General features: G+C 45.9%; 1 protein-coding gene across 1 annotated transcript in view; it reads left to right on the forward strand.

Moving 5' to 3' along the window:
• Positions 1-26,135, forward strand: part of Wipf3 (WAS/WASL interacting protein family member 3) — a 134,141-nt gene extending 108,006 nt beyond the window's left edge. Inside the window, exons 3-9 of the mRNA XM_023709855.1 lie at positions 626-758; positions 2,964-3,095; positions 7,006-7,743; positions 9,106-9,255; positions 10,277-10,378; positions 20,560-20,636; positions 24,463-26,135. Of these exons, the coding sequence (XP_023565623.1) occupies positions 626-758; positions 2,964-3,095; positions 7,006-7,743; positions 9,106-9,255; positions 10,277-10,378; positions 20,560-20,636; positions 24,463-24,486 (1,356 nt within the window). The 3' untranslated portion in view covers positions 24,487-26,135. The remainder of the gene's footprint in view (positions 1-625; positions 759-2,963; positions 3,096-7,005; positions 7,744-9,105; positions 9,256-10,276; positions 10,379-20,559; positions 20,637-24,462) is intronic.
• Positions 26,136-26,280: the final 145 nt, after the last annotated feature.

Raw genomic sequence — 26,280 nt, forward strand, 5'->3', positions numbered from 1 at the left:
TGTTGAGCTCCCTAACTCTCCCCTCTGCTCCATGATTATGTAAAGGTTACCACTTCTCCCTCAATGGCAGCTCCCATAGCCCAAATCTGCTTCAGTTAAAAGAAACAATGGACCCATCAAGGATCACCTTGGACCCAACAGTGAGAGGATGTGAGCACAAAAGATACAAGTAAGGCCTTGGGACTGCTCAGAATGATCCAGGACCAAGCAGGGCGCAGGAGCAGTTGCCATCAACAAACTGGGATCAGCCAAGGATTTGCCCTGGAGCATCATGAAACACCACACAGGGTGAACATTCAGAACCTGTGGCATGGCCAGATATTTGCAGGATAAAAGCTCAAGTTTACCGGCGATGCTTACCTGGGAAGGGGCAGAGAGTTCACGATAGAGGGCTTGCTAATGGTTTTAAATGCACAAAGTGAGTATTTGTCCTGGCCTATCTGAAGGAGTTCATTCTGGGTTCCAAGGAAAGGAGTGTAGGTAGGGACCAAGACAACCTCCAGCAAGACCTACAGGTAACTGCAAGCGTGGGATCAACCTTGGGAAAACTCCCAGCAGACAGGGCATTTGCTTGTCAGTCAGTGTTATATATGATTATGATCAAATCCTTCTTACTTCCTCTCAGGTTAGCACAGACACTTCCAGTTTGAGAAAGGCAGATCTCAAAGGTCGGAGTGCGCTGTTGGCTGACATCCAGCAAGGAACTCGCCTGCGAAAAGTCACGCAGATCAATGACCGCAGTGCCCCACATATCGAAAGTAAGTGAGCAGTTCCAACAGGGCTTGGTGACTCCTGGGCAGGGCGGGTATGTGGGGCACAGCCAAATAGCCTGGCTGGGCTGCAGTGGTGACCCAGGATACACCCAGGCCACCTTAGACCAGTTAATGGACAGGCCAATCAGAATTTCCCTTTCTGATTTACAGATGGTTTAAACCTGCAGATAGAGGCTGGGATTATAGCTCAGCAGCATAAGCACCTTTCTGGCAAGTGCAAGGTCCTGAGTTCGATCCCCAGTACCAAAAATAAATAAATAGATAAATAAAACCTGCACATATCTTCTATTACTTTTCAAATGCTTAAAAATAAACTATTAAAAAAATCTGGGGCAACTTTTTATTGTGGTAAAATATGCATAACAAAATTTGTCATTTCTACCATCTTAATAGATGCTGTTAGTGTATTCGCAATGTTGTTGTGACCAACCGTGTTCAAGACATTCCCATTACAACACAGAGAAACCCCATACCCACTAGCCATCACTTCCATTCTTCTCAGCCTCTACCTATAGGCAATCACTACCTACTTTCTATTTCTATGGATTTGTTCATTCTGGACATTTCATAGGACTTGAATCATACTGTAAGTGGCCTCTTGTGACTGGCTTTTCTCACTTAACATAGCATTTTTAAGCTCCACCCATACCATGGAGTGAAACGCCATCAGCACCTCATTCCTTTCTTTCACATAATCTCATGTCTGGATATGGCCCATTTTGTACCTGTTATGGAGTAATATTTAAAGGCCATTTATTCTGTGTCAACATAGTCTTCAAATTTAATGACAGAATCTGAGAGTCTCAATATTTTAAAATGCAGTTTCTATTTCATTTTCCAAAGGAAAATAGAATCCTGTCTCAAGGGATCATGTGCCTGCAGTGTTCTGTCTTCTAGAACATGACAGAGAAAAGGTAGTGCTGCACATGGGTCAGACAACCTGCGCCCAGGTCGGCCACTGCTACCAGGCAAACCAAAGAATCACTACGAGGTTTAATATGCTCATCTGCATAATGGGGGAGATACCAGTATCTGCTCTTATTTGTCAATGTGGTCAAAGATTGAAATAATACATGTAGGACTAGGGAGATAGCTCAGCAGCATAAATGCCTACCTGGCAAGCACAAGGTCCTGAGTTCAATTCCTGGTACCAAAATATAAAAAAATAAATAATCATAATAATATATATAGAAGTATTTAATAATATGTTATGGCATCTTCATATATTTTACAATGGGTCCATGATGATAATTCTCAAAGATAGTCTTAACTAGAATTGTACTTCATATATATTGATACACAAAGGCACATTTGTAAAGAAATACTTTAGCATTGACTATAATTTAAAAAATTAGTCTCTGGTTAGACTCACTTTCTAATCAGACAAGTTCGATTAAAAAATTAACCCTGTTTATTGGAACGTCCATTTCTGAATCACTCCCATGAAGAAGTAATGTATAACAGTAATACTGTGCTCAGAGTCCTCTGACCACTTTCACCCACCAGTGGGCATTGTGCCCAATTTCTTCAGTACATGAGCTTCTGCTTGTAGCCAAGTTCTGCCAGGAGCTCCTGTCAAAGCCAAACAACTTCTGTGTTTCCGCAGCTGGTAAGCACACACACCAGGAAGGCTGGGAGCCTTGCTGTGCCATAAAAGAAACACTACAGAGGAGCATGAGGGACAGGGGGCCTTAAAGCTGGGGAACTGGGAAGGAAAATTCAGAAGCAGAAATCGTTACAGGCCTTTACTTCCTGCCTGCAGTTCTATCAATGCTTTACAGACAAGAAGTAAACATGGCTGACTGAATTAGATCTGTGGGTTTTCTCCCTGTTGTCCTTCCAATGTCAAGCTTAAAAAAAAGGTGCATCTCTACCAACACCATGATTGGGATTTCGAATTTGCTATGTGTTGTCAGTTCTCCAGCTGGCACTCACCGAGTAGCAGTCTCCTGGTAGCTCTTTCTTGGGTGCTTTCTAGAGTGGCAGCTACAACTGTTGGCTCTTTGGGAGGAATGGAGAGGGCAGCAGATAAACCTAAACACATGAGTCTGCAAGGGAAGGCACAGTGTGCTTAGGGAGGTGCTGAGTGGAAGGGGGGCAGTGGAGAGAGGAGGCTGCGAGGCTGCGGAAGGCAGTGGTAGAGGCTCAGCTCCACTCTCAGGCCTCACCCACTCGCTCTTCTCTCTGAAGCTTCCAAGGGGACCAACAAAGAAGGCGGAGCATCTGTGAACACCCGAGGAGGAAGCACACCCCCAGCCCTGGGAGATCTCTTTGCTGGTGGCTTTCCTGTGTTGCGACCAGCAGGCCAGAGGGATGCTACAGGTGAGAAATAATTTTTTTCTCAATCATCTTCTAGTTTTTCTTTTATTCTTCTAATTCTATGACCAGTTGTTTTGTTTTACTCATCTAGCAGCTCTGGAATCCAGCTTAAATTCTTGTCATTTTTAGGGTATCAGTAATTGATGACCTCATATGCCGTTGCTTTCTGATTACTTTGTCCTCACATTGGTCAAGGTTTCTACCCATGCTGCCCACTGAATTTTTCATTACAAGCATTTCTGCTCACTTTCTTTCATATTTTCTAGTTCTTTACCAAGTGGTCATTTGTGTCTTGTTATGTTCCTATTTAACTCGATTAGTTTATTGTTTGTTTTTTCTTTAAGCTTGTCAAACACTTTGTTGATAAAATCCTTTATTTGCTTGCTTAAATACTTTTTAAGCTCATTGAACACCTTATGCATTTGCTTGTATGTTCATCTCTTCAAACATTTTGACCATTTTGTTTATTTCATTTATAGCTTCCTCCAAGTTCAGTGTCCATGAGATAAGCTTTTGGGGAGTAACAGGGGCTCAGAGGCATCCTGTTGCCCTCCTTGCTCATGTTTCTACTGTTTTCACACTGTAAGTTGAAGATAAGTTCAGGTAGAGAAGCTCTGTTACTGAGGTCTCTTTAATTAGATTCTGTCTCCCTGTGATGTGTCCTTGGACTTAAGTTACATTTTGCTACTTATACTCCTCTTCATCTTAGTCAATATAACATTTTAAATTCTTCTTAGTGCCCAACATGTTTCTGGAGACTTGACCCTGGGCACCACTCAGAGAGGAAAAGACACGCTGTAGTAAGGTTGACAGCACAAAAACAAACCAGATACCGGCATACACTGAAAACCAATTTAAAAAGTATTTATGTAAACAAATAAAGGATTTTACCATTAAAGTGTTTGACAAGCTTAAAGAAAAAACAAACAATAAACTAACTTAGTTAAACAAGAACATACAAGACACAATTTTTTTTGTTGTTTTTTTATGTGTGTGTGTGTGTGTGTGTGTGTGTGTGTGTGTGGCCAGCTCAGCCCGCCAGGGGGCGGGGCGGGCTGGTATGTGGTGCTGGGGGATTGAACTGCTGTCCCTGTGCTTTGCTAAGCTTGTTCTAAGTAGGTGCTTTAGACCACTGAGCCATCTCACCAGCCCCTACAAGACACAAATTATACCACCATTATCAATAATAACAGGATTATTGCAGGATATTAGCATACCATAAGAACCAATACCAGCTATAACTATACCACCCTTAACAGTGGAAAAGAGATCGGCATAAATAATATAGATAGAGACAAACCAAATACTGGCATTTAGTAAATATCTAAAAGCAATAACTATGCCACCATTAACAATAAAAGAAACAATTCAATAATAATAGCATACAGTCAACTGAATAGCTAAACAATAATAAAGCATGATAATAATAATTTTTTAAATGGAGGAGGTTAGGGAAGGGAAAATAAAAAAAAATAAAATTTGAAAAGAAATAAAAGTAAGGAAAAAATCAAATTGAAGCACAAAAGAAAGTCAATAGAATTAGGTAAGGGTAAAAGAAATAGACAAACAAGAAAAATAAAAATGAATAAAAGAGCAAAAGGTAGGGGGGAAAAATAGAAACAAAAGCAGAGAAATGAGTTCAAAAGATTCCTCTAGCCATTTAGGTGAGTGGTCTGTCCCCAGGTCTGCACTAATGGGATCCAGCAGACGTGGGTGGAGGCTAGTGAGCCACTGCTTGGGCCTATTCTGCCTGCATGCCGGGGTGTGTGTATGAATGCTGATTCCTGCTCTGCATTTCCCCCTGGGCAAGGTCAGTCAGGATGTGGTATCTCCCTAAGGGTTTTATTCACTCAGCCGGTTTTTGGTGTTGTTGTCCTTCTATATGCCTCAAGGATACCTCTGACTAGCACTATGGTCTTTGGGCTCATGAGGTGCCCCCTTCTCCAAAGGTCTCAGTACGTATACCCCAGAATGTGGCAACTGTGCAGGCTAAAGTGTCCCCTTGATCACGCCGGCAGATGGGACAAACAAGCAGACCACTAAGCTCTGTGCTTGAAGTAGGCCCGCCTCCTTATCACAACTGTCTCCCACCAGCCAGGGCAGAGATCCATCTCACTGTGGTAGGGTGACCCTAGAGGCTGTGACATTTTGTGACTTCTGAGTCCCACAATAGCTCAGTCTTAAACAACAAATCCCTTCCCCAAATGGCTTCTGATTATAAAACTACCCCCAACCACAGCAGACACCACAATGAATTTCTTTTCCAACTGCAATGCTGAAGGAGTCTATTTGCAGCTTACAGTAGCCATGGCCTCTTCTTGGGCCAGCATTGCCAGTCTGCTATTTCCCCCGGGACAGCCACCCTCTCCGAGCTTACCTTGTGCTCATAGATCTAGCCCTTCTGTTTCTTGTTATGGTATTATCTCTTGGGGCAAAGCCCACTTTGGGCCCCTGACATCAAACAGCAAAGGTGGAGGCACTACTGCAAAGACATTGTATCTTCCAGAATCACTTCAAAGAAAACCCTCAACAGAGGGATGATAGCATTACTAGTCTGCCTTAAGAACCACCATTCCATAGTAGTATTGTCTGGATGGTGCTCACATCATAGCCAAAGGGCCACCAGCCTGGGAAATGGGATAGTACTGTGGTCCTGTCCACCTAGCTCCATATACCCAGAGTCACTCTCTTCTGCCTTGTTGGCCTGACTTTTCACATTGAATCCTTTAGTGCATGATTTAACATCTGGCTGCAGAAACGCTAGCGACTGATACGCACTGGAGAGCTCGGAATCCAGCAGATTCTTGGGTTCATAATCCGAAATGAAAGCTGTTTTCTTTGTGGCAGCACCCAGGAAATTTTAAGGGAAAGCAGTACCATTTTTCCAAGTGTTTTCTGTGTGCTATCATGGAGATTATAAAATATAGGGGCACTGACATAGATGAAAATGGAATTTCTTTTAGGGAGAGTGCTCTCGTTGACAGGACCATAACAGAACACTTCAAGAATGTATTTCAGGAGCAATTTCAGAACTATGCAGTAAATTAGGGGGAGTGATTTTTACCTCTAGAAAGAAGCAAGGAGAAACAAGATGAGAGCTAGCAATGCGGTTCAGGGCTGGGCAGAGCCCCAAGGACCTCGGGTCCTACCCGAGTCTTCCAGGCAACTCACCAAACACAAATGCTCACCATGGACAATTTCTTGTTGCTGAGTTCAGAAGGAGAATTGATTTTCAAGTCCAGGCTGGTGTACTGATCAGGCAAATTTATAGGCTGAGAAATCCAGGCGACCAGGAAAGAGGCAGCCCTGGGAAGCAGGCAAGTCTTTGGGAAATGGGGCTTCAAATTTCCCAAGCCTGTGAGGTTCAAATTCACAGGCCTTGGACTGCCCAGGGCAAGTGTCTCTTGCTTATATAGTCAGGGAACCAGGAATCTTCTGCTCTCAAGAAGGAAGTGAAAAAGTCCTTGCTCAAAAAGGCTGGAGGGAAACCTTCCTAGCCAGGACTTCTGGGTAGGAACCTGAGGACCCTCACTGGAGCTTGCGTGCTGAAGGGCCCAGCGGTAGGAGTAAACGCTCTTGGGGGTGGCCCTGAGGTGAGGAAGGCTTCAGGGGCCAGAGCTGTCCTGTGCTCTGCACTAGTGAACCCAGGCCTGCTGGCAGATGAGAACGGGAATGGCTCCCCATAGGAATGCTGGAGGCCTGGCCTGGGCTTATTTTAGAAGACACAGGCTCCCTGATGCTGGGAGGAAGGCTTGGGGCTGCTCAGGCTGGGCAAGCTGTGTGACAGCTGCTGCACCTGAAGCCTCTCTGTGGACCATGGGAGAGGGCTGTACTCTGCAGCTCCGGGGCCTGGTGCTCGAGGGTGTCTCCTTCCTCTATTGGTTCACTAACCTAGAATTCCTTTCACTTCTAGGTGGCAAAGCAGGGCCGGGCCCTGGCTCTCGCGCGCCTTCTCCCAGGCTGCCCATCAAATCGCTCGGAGGAGCGCCGAACCCGCCCGCGTCTCCCAGACTGGGCACCGCCTCAGAGGGGTGCGGAGCACCGCGCACAGTCCCTCCGCGACCCAGCGTGCCCGCCCCGCCGCCGCCACCGCCCCTGCCTCCGCCTCTGCCCCCTTCGTCCTCAAGCAAAGCCCCTCTGGTGTCCCCGGCAGGCCCACCGACCAAAGGGAGCCCTGCCGCGGGGGCGCCCCCACCCCCATGCGTGCCACCACCCCCTCCCCCACCACCGCCCCCTCCCCCGCTGCCCCTTGACACCGCTCTCAGTGACAAGGCGGTGAGGCCCCCACTGGCCCCGTTGAACCTGCCGCCCATCCCGCCCCCGCTCCCGCTCCTCCCGCCCTGTGGGTATCCTGGGCTCAACCCGGAGCCTACCAGCCCCGCCCAGGAGGTACGGGAGCCCCCGGCCCCGCCGGCCCCGCCCCCGCCCCCTCCACTGCCCCCCTTCGCCGCGTGCTCCCCCAGGGCTTCTGCACCTGCGTCCCCGCTCCCTGGCGCCAACAGCGGCATCGAGGCCCCCCCTCCGCTGCCCCCCAAGTCCCCCAGCTTCCAGGCCCTGCCGCAGAAGGCCGGCGCGCAAATCTTGCCCGCGCCTCCAGGCCCTCCCGGGTCTCAGCCACTTGCGCAGAAGAAGAGGCTTGGCCGAGGCCCAGGTAAGCAGCGGGTTCGCTCTGATCCTAGGGATCTTGTTTCACGGCGGAGCTATTCAGTGCCCCCTGGTGGAGCACCAGAACGTCGTGCTATTCTAGGGGACTTGAATGTTTGATGTCGCGATTGGACGTGGATCCTGAGGATGGAGGAGGTTAGGATACTTGCTCAAGATCACGCCAGAGAAAAAGCAGGCATTCTGGCCGTGCTCCTCTTGCGGTTACTGCCTGTATGGCCCTGTGCAACCCACTCAGCCTCTCTGTGCCTCCTTCTCTTCTGTAAAATGGGCTTGGCGACTGTTGCCGAGTGGCAGGATTGTTGCAAAGATTGAGTTGTTGGATATATGATGATTGGGTCTCGGAGAAGGGCTGCTCTATCGACCTCTGGCTTCAGACGTGTTCCTTAGGGCTCCGGGGCGTGATGCAGCTCATTTCTCAAAGTAGGTCTCTGGGGCCGGGGAGATGGCTCAGTAGGATAAGTGCTTGACTGGCAAACGCAAGGATCTGAGTTCAAGCCCTGGTTCCGGGGAAAATCAAGCTTAACTGATGACAGCCTTTCTGGGTCCTACATGTGGTACATAAATGTAACGGTGAGGGTCCTGTGGGGGGGAAAAAAAAAAAAAGTAGGTCTCGTTTTATTCTTTGCCTGAATTCTTCCGGCCCTAAATCTCTCCTGGCACTCCCTAGATCAGATTCACATTTTGCCCGTCGGTGAGTTCACAACTAACTCAAGAAACAGGGCCTGCATTTTTGAGCCAAAGAGCAAGCATGCTTCCTTCACATATGGAGCTGAGAGGATCTTGAGCAAAGTATGCACGGCTCGTGACTGGTTTCTGTGGTCCCTGAGAGGGACCTGGCTTCCTGTACCACACATCCCTCTATCCACACACACAACACACTCAGAAACAGACACATCAGAAATACCTACACCCCCCCCACACACACACAGACACACTTCATCTGTGCACAGACACACGGATGAACTCATCTTGCGTGCTCAGCACCCGCGCACATGCGTACTTACACACACACCAGGCCCCACCTCTACACAGCAAGTCCGCCGTAGCACTCCTGTAATCCAGGCAGCTTCCAAACAAATGAGGTTTTGAGGGGTAACTCAGATTTAAGTCATGATGTTATTTAGTCCTCCTAACAACCCTAGGGGGTATGTGTCCTGGCACAAAGAGGCTGTATTAGTTATCCCAACAGGGGAACCACACCTGAATCCCAAACAGATTGGTGTGAGCTATTGCTCTCTTGCTATGTCATTTTTGCATCCTGAGTTCTAAACACCTACCCTCTACATAAAGCTGTAGAGTCCACTATGCACATTCCTATAACTGAACACCCCATCATCTTCTCTCTAAGGGGCCGGTGGAGGAAAACTAAATCCACCTCCAGCACCCCCTGCAAGATCCCCCACCACAGAGCTTTCCAGCAAGAGCCAGCAGGCCCCAGCCTGGACTCCAACCCCACAGCCTGGAGGCCAGCTACGAAATGGAAGCCTCCACATCATGGGTAAGTGGGCACATAGCCCAAAGTGCTGCCAGAGAGGATGGGGCCTCTCAGCCTCTGGCAAGTGAGCTAGGGGGGATCTCGGTGCTTCTCAGTGAATGGGGGAGGGGAGCGTGACTCAAGCACAGGACACCTGTGGACTCTGAGATAGGGCTTCTCTCAACATTTTCTGCCTACTCCAAGGCCTACTCACATTCTGATTCCGATTAGACAAGGAAGGAGAACAGACATTTAAACTGTGTGTGTTCTTACATGTGTGTGTGAGTGTGTGTCATCTGTCTGTCTGTTGTCACAGAGAAATTAGTGTATGCATCTGAAAGACCACAATGACTTGGATAAAAGAAAGAAATGAATGGGAAGCTTACCAGGCAGAGGGCACAATCAGAGCAAAAAATGCATGTAGGAGGGAAGCCACCTGGGGTCAGATGTGACCATAAAACTTCTGCATCCCTGGGATAGTGTCTGCCAGACACAAGGGCCAGACCACACAGCAGAGAATCCACCCATGGAAGGGCCACATGGCCCCTCCCACCCTCTACCAGGAGCTCAGAGCAGAGCTGTTCGCTTTGAGGCACCCAGGTGCTACCCTGGACCCGAGCAGGTTCCTTCTCACTCACCCAGGACTCCGTGTCTACTGCCCATGTCCCCTAGTGCCAGGAGCTTCAGGCTTCTGGACCTTGTTGGGCCCAGGTTCTCCACTAATTCTAGACTCTGGATAGCCCTGATCATTCCTGTCCCTTTCAGAAGCTTCCTTGAAACTTTGGTTGGAGCTTTGGAGGTAGGCTAGGGGAATGCCTGGGTTTTACTCCTGGGTTTCTCCTCCTTCCTCTCATCACAGCCAGTCACTAGATTTGTAAGGTGGATGGATGTCTCTGAGGTAGTAGTCCTGCCACCCAACTCCTTGCACAGAACAGGTGGACAGAAGACAGCATATTCAGTCAAGTTACCCGTGCAGTCCTGGAAATGATCACACATGGGTCACGACAGTCACCCCAGTAACCTTTACCATTTCCCACATGTGCAGACGACTTCGAGTCTAAGTTCACGTTCCATTCTGTGGAAGACTTTCCCCCTCCAGATGAATACAAACCATGCCAGAAGATTTACCCCAGCAAGATCCCCAGAAGTAAGTACCCCCTTGCTGAGACTCCTGGCTTTTCTTCACTCTCCTAAAGTAGATACTCAGAGTGTGCTGACTGACCACAGATTCCCAAAAGGGTGATGTCCTGATTTGCTGGCCTAAAAGGATGTGGTAGTGTCCCTACTTCTGGAAGTGTCAGAATCTTTTTATCCTGATACCTAATGATTTATTTGGATGCTTTTTATAGGCTAGGATTGACTCTGCCATCAGATTTGGATGCCTAAATTAACTATGTATCCCTCCCCTTACTAAAACTTTAGAGTAGGAAGCTAAACACCCTAAAACATCCCAATGAAATAGGATACAGGTTCTTTGCATTAATAGCTACAGAGGAAACTGAAAGTCTACAGTTTAGAGTTTCAACAAACCATGAAATGGAAAGTATCCTTGGGCCAATGATTCTCAACTTAGGCTCCACATTAGAATGATCTAGGAGCTTTTAAAAACCTTGAAATCCAGGCTGGATCTGATCAGAATATCCAAGGTAGCACCCAGATGTCAATATTTTTTAAAGCTGCTGGGTCATTCCAGTAGCTAAGGTTGAGACTCACAACCCAGAGAGAGCCCGCTTCTGCTTGGCTTGTGTGGACAGGCTTTAAGAGGCCCAACTCAAAACACTTATTCGATGGAGAAGCAGAGGCTGGCCCACCTGCCCCTCAGGCCCAAAGTAGGAGGGAGAGAAGGCAAAGAACATAAGGGTTACGGTGTTGCCCGACCAGTGACGCTGCCCTCTTGGGAACAGCCGTCAGTGCATGTGTAACACTGGGCCAGATTGGACAGGAGGTAGTAAGCAGCAGCAACACAGGGTGAGGGTGGATATGTTCCTATTCCACATGTAAGTAAGACACCCCACCCCATCCCTTGCCCATAGTCTGTTCACCCAACTGCAAAAGCATCAGTGTCCAGGGCTAGGCCATAACCAGGAGTCAGGGATCAGGTTTGGTGACCCTGTCCTTTCAGAAGGTTTTTGGTGAAGTCACTTCTGATGGACTCCAATTCCTGCAGAGCAAATTCAAGCCTTCTCTGCTCAGGACAGAGGCTTTCTCAGCACTAGGTGGGGCACAGATGTCCCTACTTGCTATGGGATGGCACACAGGAGAGAATGGTCTGTGTACTGTCTGTTAATCATACATGTCTACCACTTTTCTGAACTGGAGAGAGAGAAGGAGAGGATGGGTGTGAAGGTGAATAGGCCTCACTGAGGGTTCCAATGACGATCCAGCAACAGGAGGACAGAGCTGCTGTGTCTGTGTGCCTTCCTGCTCAGCTCAGCCAGTGCCCTTGAATCTCCACTGAACACAGGTACCCTGAGATCACCAGAGGTAACCCAGTGTCAGAAACAAGGACCCTTCACTAAGTCCCCAGCCTGCACACTCCTGACATGTGTGAGAGATTAGCTGTAAGGAGTGAAAATGTCCTAAAAACATTTAGCGTGTTGAGTGAGGGTCACCATGATGGGCAGAGGTAGAGGTGGAGGACTCAAGGGCCTAGAAAGATGTCATTTCCATGTGCACAGGAAGACATCGGACCTGAGGACAGCACAGACCCAGGAGAGACCCTGGGAGTGCTGGTGCATGTGGGAGCCATTAAGTCCTCTGTAGTTTGTCAGGGTATAAAGTGCCTGCCTGGGGTGAGGCTACACAGGGGACCAGAGGTTGCAGAGTGCCAGTCACCTCTTTTCTCAGCTTATAAAACTTGCACAGGTATCAGACAGATGAATGCTTAGGTGTTCATATCTTAGTGGCTGATACAGCATAGGTATTCAGCAGCAGCCAGCTTTCTCAGGCTGCCCCTAGTGCCTGCAAAGAAAGCTCTATCCCATCACCCTACACAGCTTTCCAGAGAAGCCACAGTTGGAGGCTGCGCTTCGCTCCTTTCCTGCCTCAGGGAAACATTCACATCAATGCCCACACAAGTCATCTTCTGTTGCTAGACAGAGACAATAAAGCACCAAAACCAAAAACCTGTTAAATGAGCTGCCATCCTACAGACTAGAAAGCGCAATTTCAATTTCAAACACAAGATGACTTTTAGATGGATATGGCATCCGTGGACATGCAGTCCTTTAGGAGCTTCCCAGCAAAATTAAATGAGCACGGTCCTGCCATCCTGGGAGCATCAGAGTAGAAATGTGTTAATGACACTACTGAGTTAGCTCCGGCTGTGCCTGTCTCATTGTGTTTCTCCATAAAGCCTTCCTCTCTCTCTCCATTGACTGACTTAGTGTTCTGTATGGTCTGGGAGGCAATGTTGGTTCTGTCACATGAAGGTGGTCTCATGCTGTATGGCGTGGGGCTCACTGTCTGTCCCCTCCTGCATGTTTATGTCTTCTCTCCTTCCATTATGTGCATACATGTGCACACACATGCACACGCACACACAGCACACAAATACCCTACTGCTTAGCTCTTTCTCTAGCCATCTCACTGTCTCTGTTGTGACATTCTTGGGTTTTTTTATTAGTAGGATAATTTTGTCTAGTTTCTAAAGTAATTTTAAATGTATTAGATTCCTCAAAAATTTAAACATAGAATTAGTCAACTTTCCGTTACTGTAAAAAAAAAATAGAGTAATCAATTTAAAAAGAGGAAATAATTATTTTAGTTTATGGGTTCAGAGGTCTGAGCCTGTCGTTGGTTGGCCCTGCTGCTTCTGGGCCTGAGGCAAGGCAGCACATTCTGGTAGCAAGTGTGTAGCCCCGCAGACATGCTTCCTTCCCAGTGGCTGGGGAGTGGAGGAGAGAAAGGAAGAGACCAAGTGCCACAGCCCCCTTTGAGGGCACACCTGCCATGACTTAAGACCTCCAGTGAGGCCTCAGGTCTTAAAGGCTCCACCAATTCTCAGGAGCACCACTGGTTGGGGACCAAGCCTTCCTCATGTGAGTCTTTGGAAGACATTCGAGATCAAACTATAACTGAACCATCAATTCCTCTCCTTGGTATAGATCCCAAAAAGGGTTTTGGGTTTTTTGTTTGTTTGTTTGTTTGGATTTTAGGGCAGAGTCTACAGGGTATTCAGGGTCTCACTAGTAGATCGGACTTATAGTGATCCACCTGTTTACAGCCTCCCAAGGCTCGGATTACAGGTGCACACCACCATGCCCAGTCTCAATTGCTGTCTCAGGGAGCCCCAGGGCAGGGCCGGTAAGGCAGGCCTGCGTGCGGATCGAGCTCCAGGCCCCTGCGCCTACTTGCAGATGCTTTAATCTGCTGAGCTATTTGGCCGCCCTCCCCTAAAGTTTTAAACTAGTGTTCAAACAAAAACCTGTGTGCACACATTGCTAGAAGAATAACTCACAGTAGCCAAACAGCAGAAAAAGCTGGAGGAACAAACAACTGTGGTCCAGAAGTACAGTGGGCCCCAACCCAACAACAGAAAGAGGGCCGTGCTGAGACACCTCATCACCAACAGAGCTTGAAAACGTGAGCTAGGTGAAAGGAGCCAGCAGCGAGGGCCACAAAAGAGTCCATTTACATGAAGTATCTAAAATGAGCCCATTCACGCAGGTGGAAAGCTGAATAACCGGCTGCCAGGGAATTTGGGGTGAAAAGTGGGGAGTGACTGCTAATCAAATGGATGTCTTTGTAGTCTGGTAAAGTGTCTTCTTCAACATTGTGAATGTACTAAATGTGACTACTAGTAATCTGTATGTGTATTTACTACAGTGAAAGAAGATGACCAAAAGCCATATCAGGAACCTTTGGGGGAAAGTACGTAGGTCACAAATGTTTATTAACATGATAGTAGAAAGAGTGAAGCCGTCATTATAGCAGCAGTTGATTAATGAAGTCCTCACCCCTGGACAGATATTACTTCTTGCATATAGCATGCGCCCTGGAGAGAGTCACATTATATAAGAGGAAGAGCAGGGTGCTAGACACCCAAATGTGTCCTTGAGTCTGGTATTCCCAGGAGAACTATCTTCAGCATAATCAGTTCTGGTGAAAAGTCATTGATTTTAAACATGACTATGTTGGCATCACAGCTTCTATTTGTTTTTAAATTTTTAAAACACATACAGAAGCCTGCTTAGGCAGATGCAGGAATCAGGGTTCAGTCCCTGGCATGCCATGCCAGCCCTGCCCCCAGGCATGCTGAGACGTGACTGAGACGGGCCATGGCGGTGCATGCCTGTCATCCCAGTGCTTGGGAGGCTGAAAACAGGAGGATCACTGAGTCCAGTCTGTGTAGTGAGACCCTATAGACCCTGTACTAAATATATATAAAAAAAATATAACACATACAGAAAATGTTACCATCTTAGTAATTTTAAGTGTACAGTGAAGTCAGTTAAGAAACTCACATTGTTGTGACACTGTTTATTTTATTAGTAATAGCTCTATATGCATTCAATAAAAGCTCCACTTTCCCCTTGCTCCCAACCTGTGGCAATGACCATTCTACTTTTCTACCTCTGTAATTTTGAGTATTCTAAGTACCTCACAATAAATGGAATCACACTTTTTTTGCCACTGGCTTATTTCACTTAGCAAACTATACTCAAAGATCTGTAGCTTATGTCAGAATGTCATACCTTTTTAAGGCCAAATAATACTCCATTATACACAACACACACAGCATACACACACACACACACACACACACACACACACACACATTTTGTTTACCCATCCACTGTGGGGCATTCATAGCTTCTGTGCTTTAGCTATTGGAAGCAATGCGCTATGAACATGAGTTTATAAATATTCAAGATCCTGCTTGCAAATGAAAATTGCTGGGTCATATGCTAATTGTTTTTATTTGAAGAACATCAAACTGCTTCCCACACCAGTTCCAACATTTTACATTTTCACCAACAGTTAACCAAGGCTCCAGTTTCTCCACATCTTTACCAGCACTTATTTTTCATTTTTAAATTCTATTTTATAGTAGCCATTCTAAGGGGTATGAGTGGCATCTCACTCTAGTCCAGTTCCTATTTTAAAAGTTATTTCATAATGCAGCTCTGGCCCCAGCCCCAAGTGCACTGAGGTGGCAACAGAGTCTGGGCTTGGTGGTGCACACCTGTAATCCCAGGGCTGAGGAGGTTGAAAACAGGAGGAACACCACAAGTCCGAGCTGCATAGTGAGAGCCTGTACCAAATACATAAAAATGGAAAAAAGAAATAAAATAAAGTTATTTCCTGGGCCAGTGAGATAGCTGAGCAGCCAAAAGCACCTGCTTAGGCAAGCTTAGACCGCTGCAGAGGACCATGGTTCAGTCCCCAGCACCACATGCCGCGCCAGCCCTGCTTTCAGGGTGGGCTGAGCCGGCCAAAAATAAAATAAAATAATAATAAAAGTTATTTCACACTTGTAATAAAACTCACCCCTGTCACTAATCATTATTTCCATATTCTGTGGAACTTCTCCATCTTACATTGCAGTGATTCTAACAATGTAGAGTGGTTCATATCATAAAAATAAAGAGATTGGGTAACCCTAAATGTGGAATCAGTAGAAAAGCATACCATCAATGGGAGAATAGCTGTATGATGTGGTTGAAAAATATTGTTTGTGTTTTAATGTTTTTAAAAATTTATTACAGTAAAGAAATGCATTGATTCTTTACTATAGGTATTAATCCTCTCAAAAAAAAATATTCCCCCTCACTTCAAAAATGCTTATCCCATCATTCGTGCTGCTTTCTGAAGCAGTTCTGAAAGTCCTCTTTCTTGAGTGTCTTTTCTTTTTATTTATTTATTTATTTTGCATGTGTGTGGCCAGATCAGCCCACCAGGGGGCGGGGCTGGCTGGCATGTGGTGCTGGGGATTGAACCGTGGTCCCTGTGCTTTGCTAAGCTTGTTCTAAGTAGGTGCTTTAGACCACTGAGCCATCTCACCAGCCCTCTTGAGTGTCTTTTCATAGCTATCTGAATATCAAGAATGCAAAACATTTACCTTTCATGGTCACTTTGACTTTGGGGAAGAGCCAGAGGTCACATGGTATTAAGCATGTTGAATAAGGCCTAGGGGGAGACACTGGCATTTTACAAGCCTGCCTTTCCTTGACTGGGACGTGGAAGAAGCGTTAACCATACTGATTTTTTATCAAGCCTCATGAATACACGGAAGAAGACTTCAAGAATTGCTTCAGAAAATGTCAAGGATGGTGGGATAATACCATTCCAAAACAAGGAGGAGTATTTTGAGAGGATCGACAGCAATGCGTCTTTCATTGTGCTGCACTTTTTAGTTGAAACATTCATCATATGTTTCAATCACCCCTGTGTTTCTTACTTCCTGGTAAGCAGCTAGGCAGAAGTCTTGGTCCAGCTGAGCATTTTTGGCTACTGTTGTTACTGTTGATCACACACACACACACACACACACACACACACACACACACACACCCTTTATAAGCTGTCTTCCAGCATTTCATTCCTTCACCACTGCTCCTGCGTTTTCTGGACTCTTCTTTATTTCTCTGAGCCCACACCTGTAGATATGCTGTCATGTCTACAGATACCTCCCTTGAGCTGCACTGCTGCTGAGCCTTCTTCTCTCCTCAGCCTTCTCTGCTTGTCTTGGAGCCAACCCCGTTCTCCAGTTCCTCTCCTCCTGTTTGCTCCCCACTTGAGTCCTTCCCAGCCCTCTGTCCACTCACATGGCGAGAGCTCAAATCACAACTTCCATGTTGCCCAATCCCATGACCAGAGGCATCAGCCAGCATGCCCTCCTTCCTAAGCAGTTGTCCCTTTGGGTCTCCCTACAGCCCTTGGTCCTTGCTTCTTCTGCTGCTCCCTGTTATACCAAAAGCTTCAGAGTCATCTCTGACTTTTTTGTCTTCTACTCCTACATTCAACACACAATGAAGCTCTGCGCCATCTTTCTTTGCAGTACACCCAGAATCTGATCTACCTCACCTTGTCTCCACTCCTACCCTAACCTTTGCCTCTGCCATTTCTTGCCCTAATTGCTATGGGAATTCATAAGCTTTCTGCTCCACACTGAAGCCAAATGATTCATCTGCACCTCAGTCCAGGCAAAATCCTTCAGTGAATTCCCACCTTGCTTCAAATCAACTGGAAATCTTTATGATGGCACATAAGACCTACACGAACTGTCCCTGTCCCTCTTTGTCATTCTCTTCCCACCTTAGTTTTGTTCCTGCAACACCTGCGATTTTTAGAACATTCCTGCCTCTGAGTTCTTTGCATGTCTTGTTCCTTTGGTATGAGACACTTCCCTCAGATATCCATGCACCTCTGTCTGGATATTTAATCAGATGGTGCCTGTCTTCAGCAGTACAGGCTGCCATAGCAAAAATGCCATCCACTGGCCAGCTTAACAGGCATTTATTTTCTCACAGTTCTGGAGGATGGAAAATCCAAGATAAAAGCAGTGACTGATTTAGTGTCTAGTGAGGGTTCTTCCTGCCTTTTAGAGGTAAAGCTCTTCATTATGCTCACATGGTACAGCGAAACAGAGTACATGGACTCTGATGGTCACCAATCCCTTTATGGGGGGTCCCATCCTCATAACCTCGTCTAATGCTGATCCCCTCCCCAAAGTCCCATGTCTGTGTACCATCATGTGGGGGTTCAAGCATCAACATAAGAATTTTGGAGGATCACAGTTCAATCCAAAATAGTACCTCATTAGAGAGGCCTTCCCTGACCACCCTATTTAAAATAGCACTTCTTTCTTCCCCAGTGGGTTTTATTTTGTTCATGCTGGCTTTTATTTTTATTTTTTTAAATTAATGGTTTTTTAAAAATTTGTTTATTTATTTATCTATTTTATGTGTGTGTGGCCAGCTCAGCCCACCAGAGGGTGGGGCTGGCTGGCATGTGGTGCTGGGGGATTGAACCGCAGTCCCTGTGCTTTGCTAAGCTTGTTCTAAGTAGGTGCTTTAGACCACTGAGCCATCTCACCAGCCCCATTCATGCTGGTTATTAATTGTGCTCAAAGAATGTATCTTCTGCTTACATATCTCACATGTACACCTGCCTCTTACACAGCTCAGCTCCCATCACAGTCTCAAGCTCCAGTGCAGGGGCTGCAGCTGTTTTTATTCAGCCCCTGTTGCCAGCCCCTGCTGTGCAAATATTTGTTGAATTAATAAGTAAAAATGTTCACTCATATGTACATTGCTAAACCACATACAGAATAAAAAATTTAGCAATAAGACAAATTGCTGTAAATGAGGTTAAATAAATCAAGTCAGAGCCATGCCGTACAATGCCATGTGATCATTAAAACATTGTTGGATATTCAGTGACATGGGAAAATATTCACACTACCATATTTAATTAAAAAAATAGTAAAGTGGTCTATAAAAAGAACATAAAATAAAATCTAAGCTGTGTAAAATGCTATTCTGTTCATGCAGGAGAACTTCATCAAATGCCAAAAAAGACTAGAAATATACCAAGATATCAAAAACAGTGATCACTTAATGGTGGAAAACCGATTTTCATTTTCTTCAATACGATTTTGTCCAAATTTTTATAATATATATATTGCTCTCATCAACCACTAAAACTAATCTTTAAATTGCCAGTAAAGGGGAAATGAGGCCCAGGATGATGTGTGTCAGGGCTGAGGAGACCCTGAGCCTTCTACCGAGTTACTGTGGTCAAGGAAGGACTGATGGCCAGGACTAGGACAGTGACAGTGAGGAAGGCCAGGAAGGCCAGATATGCAGTGTCAAAGGGTTTGCTCTAGCGGAAATGAGATGATAAGGCCCCAGAGGTCATCCAGCCCAACTCCTGCATGTACAGCTAACATGCAGGGCAGATGACAATTGGCTTGTTCCAGTCCCTGGCCGAAAACAATTCAATATATCCCTGAACATCCATGAAAACACTAAATTGTCTGGTGCTCTTGGTCCAGACTCCGGAGGAGCCTGTTTCATTGCCCAGTGGTATTCACACGGGGGGAAGCCAGCCTGTTGGCAGTGTCTGGAGCCATTTTTTGTTACTAAAGTAGGCCTGGGCCTGGTCAGGGCTGCTACAGGCACGCAGCGGGTAGAGACTACAGACGCTGCTACGTTTCCTACAGCGTGCAGGGCAGCCCCACAGTCAGCAGTGGTCCAGTCTAGGATGTACATAAAGCCTGGACTATGAAACTCAGGCCTGGAAGGTATTTCTGTAGTTCATGTTTTTGATGAATTTTAAAAATAGTTGAGACTGTTCTAATTATATAGCTTCATCTTCCTAAAATAAGTCTTAGTAAATATTCAAATAGTTGCTCAGGACTCTTGTCACATGAGACTGAACCCTGAATGGCCTAAAACCTCCTACTGGACCCAGGCCATTAGCAGTTCTTCACTCTATAAACCTGTGATGAATGCATCTTCATTTTGTGTTGCTTTTAAATGGCACACCAGTCTGGATAGTCCTGGGGCCTTTGGAACATGGTTAAACTCTTAGTCCCTGGCAGAAGCAGGACAGAGCTGTGTCCTGCCAAATGCAGCAGAGGACGAGACACTGAGATGCACCGTTGGGAGCATCTGATTGAGGGGAGAGGCCTGGAATGCTGGGGGTCATGGGCTTAAAACGTGGGTACACCAACCAAACCATGTATGCACACATATTCAGAGCTGTGGGAGTAAATACCAGAAAGAAAACACTGGTGGGATTAACGCAGGCTTTCTGCCATGTTGATTCTGGGACAAGAAGCTGGGATCAGGGGAACCAGGCAAGAGGCATTTGGGGGCTTTGCCATCAACTTCTATATTCCTTGACTGCTTTATTATGAATGTGTATTCCTATGTAACATGTGTAATATTGAAGCACAAAACATGTTTGAGAGTTATTTGGATCTTTGTGGACTACAGGCCTGATTCAATTCAGCAAATGCTTTTACTTGTTCTACCGGACCCTGGCACATGCTTGGCATGGGGCAGGCAGATGAGCGTCCCGGGAGGCCATGCTGTTGTTATCAGGAACCTCCACCATGCATTTATATGATGGGCCTTAGTGAGCTCTGCTCCATGCATACCAGACTTGACTCCTTGGTATCCATGGTCTGTGACATAAAAGATGGGGCTGAAACACATGGTCTAGAGCCAGAGCCAGAAGGTTTCAGGTTGACAGGCTCACATTGCTCTGAGCTCCCTGGCTTATGTTTTAAGGGCTGGTGTAGCTACTGTTTCTCCAGGAAGTCTGCAGAGCTGACCCTGGGCCAATAGATGGTGAGATCATTCTTGTTTCTCTCAGGCCGAACTCCAGGTCCCTGGCTCCAGGCCGAGGCATCAGGGCAGAGCTCGGATGACATCAAAGGCAGAAATTCTCAGGTAACAAACACACCCCACAGGTCTCTGAAAGCAAGGTCATGCATTTTCCTCCTCACAGATGGACAGTTTTCCTCAGATACCTTTTCCTTGGGAAAGCTATTTGGTGTACCTTCGTCTCAAGCCAGTATGAAACACACACAGTTTCAGACTAGAAGAGGGAAGCAGGGTGGGGGTGCCCTGCCTCGTGCAGGAGCAAGTGTAGTCTCTAGGAACCTTTAGGACTCTTTCTACAGTAACCACCCCATCACTCCCTATTCTTCTTTTAGCAACCTTTGTATGTTTTTCTCCATCAGTATAATAATGGATTTTGACCAAATATCGCAATCCAAGCCCCCATGGCTACAGGAAATAGACAAAGCTCAGTGGGATTTACTTCACAGCTTATACAGGACAATCTTTGAGAAAGCATACTTATTCGCAACCAAGGCAATTTACAAATCTTTTCTAACATGGGCAGAAGTCATGTCTTTCACGGTGTGTGAGAGGGCCTCACCTTTAACAAATGACAGGCTCTCATCTTTAAAACTCCTTTCTTTAAAACCATTTATCCAGTCCTACCCTGACCTCCTCTGGTTTCAAAGTTTGATGTAACAGACAACAGGTTGGTTTGTTGTTAAACTAGGCCATCCTTCAGCTGCACAGTATGTCAAGGAAAGTGACCTGAGAAGAAAGGGACTTGGTTCCTGAGAGGCAGGATAGTTCTGAGAGAAGGACTTCCTTTCTTAGCAAATATCAAGTAACCCAAGAATTGTAGTCACCATTCTCATATGATTGCAGGTTCAAAACTGGGTGTCAGTTGTAGTTAAAGCATATATACCTAAGGGGAGGAGAGAGGAGAAGAGGGATAGATGGGAAACTGTTAGTAGGGAGAGAGGATTCTGGGAAGATGGCAGGATAAGAAGTACTAGTAGTCTGTCTCCTTGCCTGGAGTGCATTTGCACTGGCAGGATCTATCTGGCAGAACTGTCTTGAAACTCAGGGGCCTGTTGAAGGGGTGCAGTATTCAAGGAAAGCTTTCAAGATTGATTTCAGCTGACTTTAGTCCGTTTCATCTCTGAATATAGGAGCTGAAAGTCCCTTCACCGGTCACCATAGTAGGCAGCTGGACACATGTACCTGGAATGGCTTGTGCACAGCTGATGGGAAACAATGCGCAACATTTTCAAAGCACCACCCCCCAATACTGGGGACCGGTGCCCTGATAGCTGGTTGCCACTTCTGTTTCCAGATGTGCAGGTGAAGGGGTGGCAGCCATGGTCGCACCATCTCTCCCATTGTTCAAGCTCCTCCAGCTCTGACTGAAGTGACTTCCTAAAGATTTGGTTTTCTTCCCTTCATTTTTCTTTCTTTCCTCATTTGGGGAGCCAAGCATTAAAGACTAAAACATTTGACAGTAACTTTCCCTCTGGGGAGAAATAGGAAGCGAGTGGTACGCCCAGAGACAGGCCCAGGCTCAGGAGACACCTAGGGCTTCAGATGTGCGCCTCAGGCCAATTCTTAGCACAGAGACAACCAATAACAATCCCCCAAAATAAGTTAAAATAAATACAGTAACAACAACAATAAACTGCAAACCCTACAAAAAGGAAAAGCATCTTTTCCAGGGTTATTGCATCATTTGATTCAAATTTATAGCTTTCAGCAAAAACATAAATTATATGAAGAGAAAGGAGAGTGGAGCCCATTCAAAGGAAAAAAATAAATCGACAAAAATTACTCCTGCAAAAACCCAGTGGCAGAGCTACCAAAGACTTTAACACAACTGCTTTCAATGATGTTCAAAAAAAAGGAAAGTGTAAAGAACTTGGGAAGGTGATGTATAAATAAAATGAAAACTCAATAAAGAGCCAGAAACAAAAAAGCACAGGGGATGTAGCTCAGCACAAAAGCCCTGGGTTCATACCAACTACCATAAGAAAAGGCAGTTCAATGCTAAAAGAACGAATCAGCACCCTGGTCCAGCATGCTGCGCTAGTCCCGCCTCCCAGGGGCAGGCTGAGCTGGTGAATGAGTTCCAGGGTGTGGTGGCGCAGGCCTGTAATCCCAGCTCTGCAGAGGTTGAAAACAGGAGGATCACTATGAGTCCGAGCTGCATAGTGAGACCCTGTACCAAATACATAAATGAAAAAAGAATGAATCAGAAAACTTGAAGGCAGAACAATGAAAATTAACTCTGAAGAACAAAAAGAAAAAAAAAAGATCAGAAGTAAACAAAACTGAGGAGACCTGTGGGACACCATTAGGTAGACCCACACATTTAGTGAAATTTTCAGAAGGAAAAAAGAGAAGGTAGAAAAAAATACTTGAATAAATACCTTAAATACCTCCCAAATTTGACAATAGGCATGAATATAAACATCCAAGGAGCTCAACAAACTAAGATTAACTCAAAGGTCTTATATTAAGAAACACAGTAATTAAACTTTTGAAAAACAATGAGGATCTTAAAAGCAGCAAGAGAAAATCAACCTTTCCTGCAAAGGGATCCTTGATAAGATTACCAGCAGATTTTTAAAAGCAGAACTTTAAAAGGAGAGAAGTAGGGGGCCAATATATCCAAAGACTTAGAGGAGAAAAATCTGTCAACAAAGAATTCTATATTTGATTAAACTATCCTTCAAAAGTGTGGGATACGTTAAGATATTCATGCATAAACAAAAGCTGAAGGAGTTTTTACTAGACTTGCGCTGTTCAAGAAATCAATTTCCTTCCCTTTTTTAATGTCCCATGCAACTATAAATGGCCAAGTTTAGCCATGGGCTCTAGATTCTCTCTGATTTTTACTTTCTTCCTAGTATATTTTTGCAATGTCCACACTTACTACAATAAATATATTAACATTATGATTAGAAAAATACAACCATCATAATCGCATATATGGCTCTTTACATTTTTCAGCTAGCTTATGTTATCTCTGCCTGATCCTTTTAATAACCCTATGATCAAGCTGGAGGAACAGCTTTAATGGCATTTTTACAAAAGAGAAAACTGCAACCCAGAATGTTTAGGAGCTTACCCAAAGCCACACACATATACTTTCCGACCTCTGTCCAGTACTCCTGACACTATACCTCACGATTTATCCCGGCATATTGGAATCTCCAGGGGTAAAGAACATCATCACCATCAGTGTGTAGGGCTGTGCCAGACATTATGTGGGATCTTGTCCCCAGCCTCATGGCAGCCACATACCCAAACCAGCCCAGACTGATGGTTTTTATCTCTGACCACGACAGTCCAGCACAAGATGGATTATAAATTCTTCCACCGTCGTCCCACAGTCAGGGTTCTTTATGTCTCACTGGAGACAGTGGGTCAGATCAGCTCCTTGCATGTGACAGAACCTCCTCCGTTCATTCCCAGTGCACCAAGACACAGAGCAGTGCCCAAAGAAGTCACCAGCTTCCAGATAGCAAGCAGTGCCTTAGGGAATGCCCTTTGTGATGGACACAGTGACCATTTTCAGGGTGGGAGGCCTTGGCTGGGAGTCTGAGGCCTGAGTCCCCTTCTCACTTTTCTTTTACCTTGACCTATTATCTTTAGATTGTTCTTTACTTTTTCTGAGTGTCTTGCCAACTGAGTGACTGATGCGTGTTCCCACAAATGCTTATAAAACATCTTTAAGTCCCCACCTAGCATCAACTTCATCTACCATTTTACGTCTTTCCACCCACAACTCCTTGGGTCAGATCAGCTCCTTGCATGTGACGGAACCATCTGCCCAGCCCTGCAGGCCTTGTATGAGTGAGGAAACACCTCGGGCAAGTCTTTTGTACTCCGTGCGTCTTCTCATCCCACCCAGCAACATTCTGCTATGTTTCTACAGTTGGCCCTAAAGACGCTCCGGTGAGGAGACGGTGAAGCCACAGCCCCACAGCTTTTGGAGCTCCATACGGCAAGCTGACACCTCCTGAAGAACGTGTCGGCCTCTACTGTACTCAAGCTATATTCAGTTGACATACAGGCTCTGACAGAGCACTTATTTATTGTAAATATGTGGTTTGCATGGGCTTTAAAGCAGCATTTGAGTCGAGTTTTATTTGAGTAATATTTTTTTAAAACACCACTTCTACTTTTTTTTTTAATGCATCATGGCATTAGTCTGTCTGTACAAATAGAGCCCTGTCCCACCCCAGACTGTCTATTCTGTGACTGTAAAAATGCTTGTAGGCTGGCCCTTCACTAGATTCTGAACCATTTTTAAGAGTGTCCTTAGTTTGCAGGTAGTCCCAAAGTCGTAAGTATCCACCATGGCTTCTCATTGGCATGACTTTAGAGTCTCATGGCACCAACTACAAGATCAAACCCAATAATGCCTTATAATAATGCCGCTCAGAGGAAGTAACGTGTCCCCACACCCCGACAGTGCCGCGCAGCCTCCAGTGAGCGAGATGCCACATCTCGCTTCCGTTTTGCAGTACAGGGATTGTCTTTTTGCTGCCTAATGTAAATATATCGCAATGTCAAGGCAGGAGTGGGCTTGGCCCCTCCAGAGCCTTCCGCAGGGCCCCTTTTGTAACTGACTTATTTTACAAGTAGCCAATGCTCTTACTGTTTACAGTGTTCCTAGTGTCCATGTCTCTGTCACTTTCCTCCTGTCCCTTCAAGTTCCTAGCCCCATCCCAGTAGTTAGGATAAGGTCGGCTAGCTGAGATTATGGTATTTTAGTCTCCTGCAGGTTAAGTAATACACACAATTCGTGATTACAGCAAACTACCAATTCTGTCTCAGAGGTCTCCCGCTCCCCATCCTCATCATGAGTACAGGGTTTCCATGGAAATGATGACATGAAAAACTATAAAACATCTCGTAAAATACATGCCTCAGGAATCTGGTTCCATCCCTGTGCTTTAGGACGCTGGGAACCAGCTATCTGGCCAAACTGAGCTCCCTCCTAAGCTGACAGAGAACATCAAAGGCTGGCAGTTTCCTCTGCCCCTGGTGGGCACCCAGGGGCCAGAGATGTGTGCAGGTTCCACTGCCTGAACTGGCCCAGATGGACTTTCCTGCCCACTTTCTTTGAGCCAGCAAGTGTAGAAATGTGTGTATACTTACTGCCTGACCCCACACCCTGCCCAGCCTTGGGGGAAAGCGCTGTGTTAGGGAAAGGAAAAAAAAAACGGAAGGAAAGACTGACCACTGGGCTGTGTTCACAATAGCTACAAATTAGAGGAAATTGGCAAGGAAGAGCAGTGGAAAATATGTTTGTTTTCAAGGAACCCACTCACACTTGTAGAATATCAGGTGCAGGCAAAGCCATCCAGATATGGTGGACAGGAAGGAGGATTCGACCAGTAAGACTGTAGATCCCTGGCTGTTGACTGCAGCAAAGAGTAAGATGGTATCCTACATCAGCACTATGCTTCTGAATCCAGACAAGCAGCCAACAGCCAGGATAAAGTTCCTGCCTCTGCAGCATAACTCAGGCCAAACTGCAACAGTAAAGTCAAAGGAAAAACAGTTTGCGGGCCTTTTGCATTACTGATGTGCTGTGGAAGGTTTCTAAAAGTCAGCATTTCTTTGTTTAGAACAGTATCCACTCTCTTTCCCCTAGCAGTATAAATAATTATGAAAGCTTTAATTACCACGATGAAGGCCTTAGACAAAGCCAAACCCACCTTCGGAGCAGACCGCCTGCCCTGAT

This window comes from Octodon degus, unplaced genomic scaffold, assembly GCF_000260255.1.
Source record: "Octodon degus isolate 3935 unplaced genomic scaffold, OctDeg1.0 scaffold00015, whole genome shotgun sequence".
NCBI classification, from domain to species: domain Eukaryota; kingdom Metazoa; phylum Chordata; class Mammalia; order Rodentia; family Octodontidae; genus Octodon; species Octodon degus.